Raw genomic sequence first — 11,663 nt, forward strand, 5'->3', positions numbered from 1 at the left:
TATAGCCTTTTATGTATAATAATGAGGTCTAATTGCATGAGAATAAAAGAAAACAGAGGAAAAAATAGGCTATTGGATTAACTGTGAATGACAGGATACGAAAGAACCTCATCCCTTTGTTTATTTTGTTTTAATGATCTAATCTCAGGATTTTAGGCAAACAAAGTGAAGCTCGGCAATATAACGGTTACGCAAAGAGACGTGCTCAACCTATGCAGCGACAAGTAGAGTAAGTGCTTGGGGTGTCAGACTTGAGACTGTGTTTATGAAATGCATGGGCCAAAACGAAATGGGCCTCGTGAGAAGTAGGTCGCGCGTGTGCTATTTGGCCAAAGTTATGAAGGTAAACCGCACGAGAGAAAGGCCAAACGGGGGTGGGCGAGATGCGGTTGGGCCGGGTATGAATTGTAAGTGCACGGGTCAGAAAACGAGTCGTTAACCAAACTTGGCCAAAAAGGAATTGTGGGCCACGCACTTGAAGAAGTTACCGAGTTTTGAGCCAGGTTTCGGGTCAGGCCTTCGAATCTGTGAAGCTTTTCCGGGTCTGTCTTCAATTTTCTTCAAATATTTCAACTTTTCTCTCTCTCGATTGAAGCAATTACTACCTAATTTCTAACTTTAATAACCAATAAATTTACAGAGCCTTTGCAATAATAAAATAAGCCTCAAACTAGGAAATTACAAAAATTATAGGGTTTTTTAAGAAAAACTTACGTTCGAAGCTCTGATTGATGCTTGAACCACTACTGTGGTTGACCTACTATCCTTTAGACTTAGAACCAGGTTGTGGGACTTGTTGGATAAAGGAAATCGAGAGAGAGAAAAAAGATGGAAAAAATATGGAAAAATGGTTAGATTTTAATATTTGATTTTAGAAAACCAAATAGAAAATATAATAGCCCAATGGTGTTTAGAAAAAAATACCAAGCTTTTTCCTTAAGGCCTTAAGAGTCCAATTTATAGAGAATTCACATGTAAGGTTGCATGTGCATGCAAACACATGGGTCAATAACACATAACCCACTAACTATTAGTGGGCTTAATGTTTTCATAGTTTGCTAACACCTAGCCCACTATAGTTAGTGGATTTATCCAACAAAATGCTGAATTTTCTCATTAACTTTGGTCAAAGGGTAAAATTGTCATTTGGTCAAAGTCAAACGTTGACTTTTCAAACCAAAAAGTCAATATTTTGACTTTTTACAATTGTATCTGTTTTGACTAATTTTGACCTTTCAAGCATGAATCCGCATTTATTTTCTCAAGATTCAAATCACATTTGAATATATTGCCAATCAAAGTTTGACTTTTCAAAGTCAAAAGTCAACATTTTGACTTTTTACAACTTTGACTATTTTCATCTTTTTCAAGCTTCCGAGGAAAACTCCTCACGGGGTGGGGCTTACTTAGTTCTCTTCTGCAAAATCCGCATTCATATCTTTAATATTTAAATCCCATTTAAGTATAAAACTCTATTAGTAATTCGACTCATTCCATCATATTGTTCTAAGTTTAGAACAAAAGAGAGAGTTTATCCCCTTCATCTTCTCCCTCATCAATAGGAAAAAATCAGAGTTAAAGAGTATGAGAATCATACTCTATGGCATAACACGTTCTCTTGTATTTCGATTTATATTTTTCTCGTATTGTTTTGTAAGATGTACAGCATGGCAGAGAGACCTAAAGTTATTTTGATGAACCAATGCATTTTTTCTTTCATTCTCTCATATTTCTTCTAATTTCCATGTTCAATTTATTTGGTTAACTTACGAGCAATAAAATGTGTTTTTAATTACTAAAGAATCATAATGTCTACGTTATGAGTTTTGCTGAGTTAAACGTAGATATCGAAGCATTGTACATTTAAAAGAAGAATAATGATGTTGATTGTAATTGCCTGGCAAATGAGAACTTGAATTTAGCTAAGCGAGTGGCAAGAGGATTTTAGCGATACAATCTTATTGGCAAATTCATCCTTTGCATACGTTGTCGAGAGGCCAATTTGTGTGGCGATAGTACCGAGAGGTTGCCCGCCTGAATTAAGGATAAATTACTAATAATGCATTCAAGATAATTAGATATAAATCATAGCTTAACTTTGTGTATTTGGATCCCGAAAGGCAAGCAACTATGGCAAAGGCATTGAGAGAATGCTATAGGAAGCTCTATTCAAAAGGTGCACGATATAGGTTACGTGGGATGTGAAGGTCCCCATAATACTGATGCATGCTCATTAAACACTAAAATTGTGGCCTATGTTAAAAATAACCTTATTCAAACACGTATAATGAAGTGTGGAGAGAGCTCCCAAATTTCAGCTGAGGGGGTCAAGAGCAAAATGCTTAAAGGCAACAAGGTGGCCAAGACAATAATTATCGCGATGAAGCACCTGGCTATCTCTAAAGACAATATAATGATAGGCCACACCATTCAGTCCAACAGCACTTAGAAAACATCAACCCTACCTCATCTTCGTCCCAATCAATGAAAAATCTACTTCACTAGTATATGTAGAGGAATGATGTGCTTCTGCAAAGCCAAGTCTCATTTATTAAGAATCCGAAACTACAGTTGGGGCAATTGGCCAACAACATCTTTGGAAGACCAAAAGGATTTCTCACAAGCAAGATAGAAATGCATAATCAAGCGGATCGATCCGGCAAAGAAAAGTGTCAAGTTGTGACACTTAGAATCGGAAGGAATTTAACCATCCGCAAACCTGAATCTGAACATAGAAATACTACTTCTACCTCTATTTCCGAGATAGACAGCTTAAATAATAATTCCAATCCCTTAAACTTCTCTTTAACTACTGATGCTTTTTTCTTGCAGAATAATAACTACCAAACAAGAAAGTAGAGAACATGAGGCGAGAAGAACAACGTGAAGAAGCCATCTAATAAGGCGACAAGCTCCAACCCTTTGGCACCTCTTCCATTTCCTGGTCCCCTAAAGAAAAAGGTCGATGATCAACAATTTTTCAAGTTTTTGGACATTTTGAAGCAGTTAACACATCAATATCTCGTTTCTTGATGCATTAGAGCAAATGCCTTCTTATGCCAAGTTTCTAACAGACATCTTGGCGAAGAAGAGAAGGATTAATGATTTTCAAACTATGGCTCTAAGGCAAGCAACAAGCGACATCTACAAGAATGGGGTGCTAGAGAAGATGACATACCCTGGTAGCTTCAAGGTACCTTGCTCGATAGACGGAATGGATTTGGGTCATGTTTTATGCGACCTTGGGGCGAGCATCAACTTGATGCCTCTTTCTATCTTCAAGAAATTAAAGATAAAGGAGGTTCAACCAACTCATATGAGGTTTCAACTTGCAGACAGATCTATTACGAATCCTAAGGGTAAGATTGAAGACGTTTTGGTAAAGGTAGACAAATTTCTGTTTTTCGCAGACTTCATCATTCTAGACTACGAAGCTGATGAAGAGGTTCTTATCATCTTAAGGCGGCTGTTCTTGTCAACTGGTCGTGCCCTCACATATGTCCACCAAGGGGAGTTGACAGTGTTTTTTAATAACAAGGAAATCAAATTCAATGTTGTCAACGCGATGAAGTTCCCTCTTGATGATGAAAGTTGCAACGCAATAGAGTCCCTAGTGTGGGGCTATTGTGAAGAAGAAGTCTAGTGTGAAATGTTCAACATTGAAGAAATCTTTGAAGAAGAGGGCCTTGACTATGTACTGGAAGAAGTTAATGTCATGTCTGGCGCAAGAAAGTTTGAGTCTTTGGATGTGTAAACCAAAGGTGAGAAAAGAACGAAGCCATCAGTGGGAGAACCACTAGAATTAGAACTCAAGCCTTTACCCAACCACCTAAAGTATGAATATTTGGGGGAGAATGACACACTGCCCTTCATCAGCTCTATCCACCTGAATGCTGAAGAAGAGGAGGCGTTATTGAATACACTAAAACAACACAAGAAGGAAATAGGATGGACTCTAGCAGACATTGAAGGCACAAGCCCATCCAATTACATGCATAAGATCAAATTGGAAGAGGGTAAAGAAGGCACAATTCAATTTTAAAGGCAATTAAACCACACTATGAAAGAAGTTATACAGAAAAAAAAATCACTAAATGACTAGACACGAGGGTGATATATCCAATCACAGACACTGAATGGGTTAACTCATTTTGTTGTTCCTAAGAAAGGCAGGATAACTGTTGTGAAGAATGAAAATAACAAACTAATCCCAATGCGAACAGTCATAGGATGGAGGATTTTCAAGGATTACTACAAGGTGAATGCGACAACTAAGAAAGACCACTTTCCCCTGCCTTTCATTGATCAAATGCTGGATAGGCTTGTACGAAAATAATTTTATTCTTTTCTGAATGGTTATTCTTGTTATAACTAGATCACAATTCAACCTGAAGATTAGCATAAAACAACATTCACATGTCTTTATGGCACATATGCATTTCGTCGAATGCCTTTTAGCTTGTGCAATGCACCAAGGACATTTCAGAGGTGCATGATGGCTATTTTCTCAAACTTCTGGGAGAGATCAGTAGAAATTTTCATGGATGACTTTTTGAGTAATCGGGGACTCCTTTATAAAATGTTTGAGCAGTTTAGAAGAGGTTCTAGAGAAATTATGCTTGGACATAAGATCTCCAGCATGGGATTAGAAGTGGACCCCACAAAGATTGATGTGGTGAGTAAATAGCCACCGTCTTCAGATGTTAAGCCATTCTGGAGCATTTTGAGACACGCAAGATTCTATAGAAGATTTATTAGAGAATTGTCCCAAATGGCCAAGCCTCTTTTTAACCTGTCGTGTGCAAATCAACCCTATATTTTTCATTAAAAATGCAACCAGGTGTTTCAGACCTTCAAAGACGCTTTCACCTTAGTGCCTATCCTCATTATGTCGAATTGGTCACAACCTTTTGAACTCATGTATGATGCGAGTGATGTGGCTATAAGGACTATGTTGGGTCAAAAGAAAGACAAAGTGATCCACGCTATTTGCTACGCGAATAAGACTAACAGCAAAGCTCAAGAGAATTACACTACTGCTGAGAAGGACTTGCTCGCAGTAGTTTTTGCAATTAAAAAGTTCAAAAGCAACATTATGTGCTCCAAAGTTACGATACACTTAGATCATTCTATGATCAGATATTTAATGGCAAAGAAAGATGCCAAATCACAATTAATTAGATCGGTGTTATTGCTCCAAGAATTTGATTTGGAGATTATAGACCGCAAGGGTACAGAGAACAAGGTGGCAGATCACTTATTGCGTCTTAGTAATGAAAAGTTTCAACGCGAGTGGGTATTTCTGGCTACTTTATTTCAAGATGCAAGGAATTTTGTGGTCAAGTGTATGATTGGTGCCAGAGGGTAGGAATTATCTCTCATCGTAATGAAATGTCTCAGCAACCCATCTTAGAGATTGAACTCTTTGATGTGTGGGGAATAGATTTTATGGAGCCATTTTCTCAAATTGGTAGCCGTATCTACATCTTGCTAGTCGTGGACTATGTCTCAAAGTGGGTTGAAGCCATATTCTATGTGAAGAACGATGTGATTACAGTTAGCAAATTCTTGAAGAGAAACATTTTCACCAGATTTGAGACACCTAGAGCCCTTATCAGGGGTGAAGGATCTCATTTCATTAATCGCATGATAGCTAAATTGTTATCGAAGTACAATATAATTCATAAAGTTGCCATCGTCTACCACCCCTAGACAAATGTTCAGGCAGAAGTATCCAACAAGGAAATCAAGAAGCTATTGGAAAAAGGTCAATTCATCCCGTAAGGACTGGGTGGATCACTTAGATTCCACATTATGGGCTTATCACACCGCATACAAGACGCCTATTGGAATTTCTCCGTACGTTCTAGTCTTTGGCAAAGCCTGCCACTTACCTTTCAAGCTAGAACTCAAGGCATTATGGACGTGAAAAATGTTAAACTTCAATCATTCTGCTATAGGAGAGGTAATGCTGCTGCAGTTGAACAAGCTTTAAGAGTTGCGTTCTCAAGCCTATGAGAATGCCAAATTTTACAAAGAAAAGATGAAGACGTGGCATGACAGTCATAATCGTAGATGAATTACATTTGGAAAAAAGGTATTACTTTCCAATTCATGTTTACGTCTATTTTCGTGCAAACTTCCTTCACGATGGTCAAGACCATTTTTGGTAAAACAAATCTTTGCACATGGTGCTGTGGATATCACTTTGCTAGATGGGACCAATGTGTTTAAGGTAAATGGACAAAGACTCAAGGCCTTCAAGATGAAGAACACATTAAATTTTCTGTGAATTTAATGTAAAATGCCTTCATATACATTAACTTAAAAGGCATTGATCCATCTGTATCATTTCACATGATTAATTTATATGCAAAAGACATCACTTTTGAGCATCTTTATTCCTTTGTTTTCTTTATTTCTTTTCATCTTTGTTATTCTATTTATTTGTTTTCTCACATTTTACTACTTTCATTTTTCGCTTTCATTTATTGCTTTCTTTACCGCTTTTAGTTTAGAATATTTTGTGCCATTAGGATATGCGAGAAGAGCGTTATGTGAGATGAGAGTAGAAGAAAAGTATGCAACATATAATTAGGCAAAAAGGTAGTGAATTTGTCCCGCCCAAAATTTGAACCGCTAAGGGAAACGTATGTTGTGTGAGGTATAAAATGTCATCATCATCACAACGGTCACTTTGGTCTTTAAAACAACACGGAAACCTAGTGTAATGATGGCTTCATAGCCTATAAATTTCAAAGCTAAACTGTTCAAGAACCTTTATGAAACCTTTAAACCTTTGCATTGTTTCTATCTCAAACCCTAAGTTCTTCATTTCAAAACCCGTTAGCTCACTGAGATCTTCATCGTCAACCCTTCAAGCTTCCATGCCCGACCAACAGCAACGATGATCCACCACTCCACTTCATTCCAACAGTGCCTCAAAAAGGATAGGTTGTCTAAATATTTACCGCTCGGAAGATCAGAATCGTCCAAACACCTTGAATATGAAACCCAAAAAACAAGAACTAAATTTTCATCCCACTCACACTTTGTTAGACCTGACTTGGAGTAAGCTTAGACACCCAGAGTTAACATCGAGGACCTCATTCTTCAAGGAGACGAATGGATGAGGTGGGAAGAAAACATTTATCATGTGTTGATTGACATGGATCCTAGGGTGCCAGCAATGCGACTTGATAATGATCTGCTGAGTTATAAGCACGTGAAACATGGACTGACAAGGTAATTTTAGAGTAGGCAAGACAAGTGAGACAAATGAGATCGAAGTGCTAACCAAGTACTCTGGCAAAGTTTTGAAGTTTCTTGCAGAGTAGGGAGTTGGGGAAAAGAAGAAAGCTAAGGAGGAAAGGAGAAAAGAAGGAGTAAAAGGCCCTGCAAGAAGAGAGGGCCATGCTTGAAAAAGAGAGAATTAAAAAAGATAAGGAAACGAGAAGAAGAGAATAAGTGAACAAAATGCGCATGATAAAAGAAACAAAAAGACGAGGCAAAATCGAGAAAGAACAAAGAAAAAATCGTAAGGAGGACAATCGTCTCCACCAAACATTTAAGGACAAGAAAAAAAATGTAGAGTCTTTGGTGAAGACAATGATTAAATTAGCAAAAATTCAATTTACAAATCAAAAGACAAAGGAGATGCTTGCATACCTAAGCGGGCAAGTGAAAAATCTAGCTGGGAGAAACAATGCTATCGATATATGATAACTTGTAGAATTACAAGTTATTATAGCCTCTTTTATAGAATAACAAGACCAAAATGTAGAAGAAGGTTATCAAAATGCCAAAATTATGTTGAAAAAACTTAAGTATTTAGAAATACACATTACGTAAGTATCCATGCATGTTTTATCACATTTTTAGTGTCTTAACGCAGGAATAGAAACAAAAGAAGAGACAAGTGAATCGTAGAGGATCTCGCGCAAGAGCTACGTGAGAAGAGCTCATTTGAGGAGAACAACTACTAGGCAAGGATCTACGTCATTACACGAGAAAGGTTCACTAGAAGACAAAAATGGTAAGTGGAGTTTATGTGACTTGACAAATGCTCCAATTGGCACTGACATGATCAAAAGAATAGAAGTTTATCGCTGAAAGTTGTCTATATAAAGTCTCCTTCTACATTAAGAAGAGAAGGTCTGAATGCACCCAAGTGCCTGAATGGGCCAAACCCTAGAGAAGGGCAGAAAGGAGTACCTTTCCACCATCTGTAAAAGTATTCTTCTTCTTCTCCAATCAATATGTAAGTGAGAGCTTAAAGTATGAGTACAGAAGATGTCATTTTCCATTTTTCCTAACTTGTAATACTCATTTCTACACTTTCCATTTTTGTATTTTTTTGCAATGTATTTTTTCATATTGTACAGTAGCCTAAGGCCTACACTCTTTAATATATTGCATGTTTATACCTTCCCATTCAGTCATTTGTTTACTATTTATCTATCAATGTGTTATTTGTAGATTGATCTTTTGATAAGTTCTTGATAAGAAGCTTAGCTTATAACTCTTAATTATCGCGCTAGTTGAGCTATAACCATCACTTGGTTATTGCTTATAGCCAACTACACGAGAGAAATAATAGCAAGGACATGGCTAACATGCATAAGGAGGAGTTTGAAGATAAACTCCACCTAGGTGAGATAACTTCCATCATTTGTATCCTGAAAGGAGAACAAGTGTGGGTATTAGGCACTGAGAGGATGTCATCCTTAGAAAAGAAGTTCTACAAGCTTTATAAGTAAAACTTTCTAGATTTATCTTGCTTAACCAAGTTTAGTCATTTACATCTCGAGAGGCGAGCAAGTGTGGCGTTTAAGAAACTGAGAGCTGCTCGCCTTAATCATGAAGTCATTAATTGAGACATATCGTATAAAGCTCTCGCATGGCTTAAACACGTAGCAACGTAGAGAATTCCTCCATTTTCTATTATACAAGTTACTTAACAATTCCCTCTTGCCTCCATATTTATCCCATTTTACGGATTCTCTTGTGTAGATAAGTAGATATATATTAAACTTACACTTCATCATACTATATAAACAATTCTTTTATATCGCCTGAATGATGAGCGAATTCTAGAACTAATCTTTGATATCAGTTCCCCGTGTTTGACTCTGAATCATCCAAATAAACCTATTGTTTTGCTTATATTTGGACAAGCAATAGAAAAACTTGTAATCTACGAGGACTTAGTAATTACACGAGCCACGAGACACAGAGAACATACAACATGCCATGACCATGTCTTATCACGTAGGATAAGAAACACAACACACAAACTACATTGATTATTGAGTCCGTGAATCGAAATATAACTCCATGTTTTTGGCGGCGTTGCCAGGGAATTGATTTTTCAAACATAGGAAAAGGATTTTACTTTGATTTTTGGCAAAATGCTTAACATTGTTGAATCACGCATTCGATAGAAGAATGCGTGAACAGGTTTGACGTACCTGGGCAATATGTCCTTGCTTTAACCTGCCCAAAAGCTAAGTGCATCTTTTGAATAATGACCAATAGAGAACCTCTCCTTCCTAACCCCATTCGAGTTCAATGAGCCTTTAACCTCTACTCTCCACAATGAATGCATCTCACAAATGAAGTTGAGACTCTCAAATACCTGAGATCTTAATTATTAATTTTGTTGTAGTTTAAGAGCCTAAATAAAGGCCCCAAAGAAAGTGTCCACGCGTTCAGCTTAGTAAGATTTGTATCTTAACTAAATACGCGATAAGGACCAAGAAAGATCATTTGATCAATCCGATGAATGATTGGGAGAAGAAGTTTATTGCGATGAGAAAACAAGATGTAAAGAGCCATGTAATGAATGAACCAAAAAGTTCAGGAGAAGACAACAAGGCTAGGAAGCTATGAGGAGCAACACACGATGAAACACAATCTTCCTTGCCAAAAACCCTAAATGCAAGGATGCATATGTAATGTATAATTTTCCCTTATCTTATTTATCATGTGCATCATTGATTATTGTATTCTTCTTGTACAATACACTTATAATTATTTTTAAGTTAGGGAGCGCGAGTTTTCTCATGGAACATTTAAGTAAATTAAGCTAGGATTTAGAACGATGAAGTCACCAAACGAGAAGGGTTCGCATAAAAAAGCATTAGGCGTTTTGATCTTCTTGCGAGGTTTTGAGCAAAAGGGTTTCTTATTAATGATTAGGCTTTTGGAGAATCTTAAACGACTCATATCTTATAAAATTTAAATTTTAAAAGTAATAATTACACCCCTATCGAAAACCAAAATGTCGATGTCAAGCTATCACTTCGCATTAATAGTGCATGATGTTAGCCATGTGGTTAATGGAAACCCTAACCATGGTTAGTTTTACCAATTTAATCCCTTTGTAAACCTTGATTTCAAAATTTTGGCCGCATGAACTCTCACCTGAACTTTTATGCTCTCTAATCATCTTCTTCGATGAACCAAGGAAGATTCCATTTCCTTAACTTTTATTTCTCATTCAATTTCCTTTACTTCCTTTCGATAATGGCTGGAAACAAAGTTGAGAGGGACACTGAAATTGTATGCTCCAATGGTCTTGTGTCGGAGTAAGCACAACTTGTGCCCACATCGCACAATGAAGCATTACCCAATTGAAGTGAAGTTTTTGGAACAGAAGGGTGGAATTGTTTCAACTTCAAGGGCAAAGACACCCATGACTAATGAGATATTGGAATGATGCTTAAGTTGCTCCTTGAAGAAAGTAACAGTAGGGAAAAAGTGAAAGAAAAAGCCAAAAAGAAGCAGAAAGAAGACAAGGAGAACGCGAGGACAGAAAAGATTGAGAAGGAGGAGAAAAAGAAGAGGGAGAAGGTAAAAGAAGTGGAAGCTAATATTGCTACCACCCAAAAGAAGTTTTTAAGAGAATTGTCCTCTAAAAATAAAGTTGGGCCCTCAAAACCTAAAGCTTGAATGAAGAGGAAGGAGAATGGAAAGACTCCTAAGTCGAGCAAGGCAAAGAAAGGAACAAATAAAAGGCAATGTTTCCACTGCAACCAAGAAAAACATTACAAAAGGAATTGCCCGAGAAACCTTGCGAAGAAGAAAGATGATAAAACTGTACAAGGTAAATACGATTTACTTGTAGTTGAAACATGCTTAGTGAAATATGATACTTCAACTTAGATATTAGATTTAAGAGTCATTAATCATATTTTCTTCTCATTTAAAGAAACCAGTTCTTGGATATTAGATTTAACGACCAAAATGTCCTCCACATGGTCTTTCATGGCAAAATGACCAAATTGAATCATGCCCATTTTCAGCAACACATTTTCAAACTACTTGGTCTATTCCTATTTTCCAAAGATAAGAGACTCCCAAACATATGCTTGGACTCACTTTTCAATTTGCATTTTTTATTATAAGAGAAATGAGAAGGAAGTTTACCAGTTACAAGGTAATTAACAATGTTAGCATACCATGGAGTGTGCAATCTAACTTGAAGAGATATTCATCAAAGAAATGTTCCCTTACCAGATTTTCGTTTTATTTTTAACAATTATACTTAGGTGATCGACAATAAGATTGTCCATACCTTTTCTATCTTTGATTGTCAAGTTGAACTCTTGAAGTAAGAGTACCCATCTAATAATCTTTGCCTTTCTCTCTTTTTTGTTTGC

General features: G+C 36.9%; 1 protein-coding gene across 1 annotated transcript; it reads left to right on the forward strand.

Annotated features, from left to right (window-relative positions):
• Positions 1 to 3,046: 3,046 nt before the first annotated feature.
• Positions 3,047 to 3,643, forward strand: LOC103490055 (uncharacterized). The gene has a single exon (XM_008449426.2). The coding sequence runs from the start codon at positions 3,047 to 3,049 to the stop codon at positions 3,641 to 3,643; it is 597 nt and encodes a 198-aa protein (XP_008447648.2).
• The last annotated feature ends 8,020 nt before the right edge of the window (positions 3,644 to 11,663 follow it).

This window comes from Cucumis melo, chromosome 4 (assembly GCF_025177605.1).
Source record: "Cucumis melo cultivar AY chromosome 4, USDA_Cmelo_AY_1.0, whole genome shotgun sequence".
In the NCBI taxonomy this organism is placed as follows: Eukaryota; Viridiplantae; Streptophyta; class Magnoliopsida; order Cucurbitales; family Cucurbitaceae; genus Cucumis; species Cucumis melo.

What these genes read in the sequence shown, in the direction of transcription:
- LOC103490055 (XM_008449426.2), top strand. Translation starts at nt 3,047, where the DNA reads ATGCCTTCTTATGCCAAGTTTCTAACAGACATCTTGGCGAAGAAGAGA.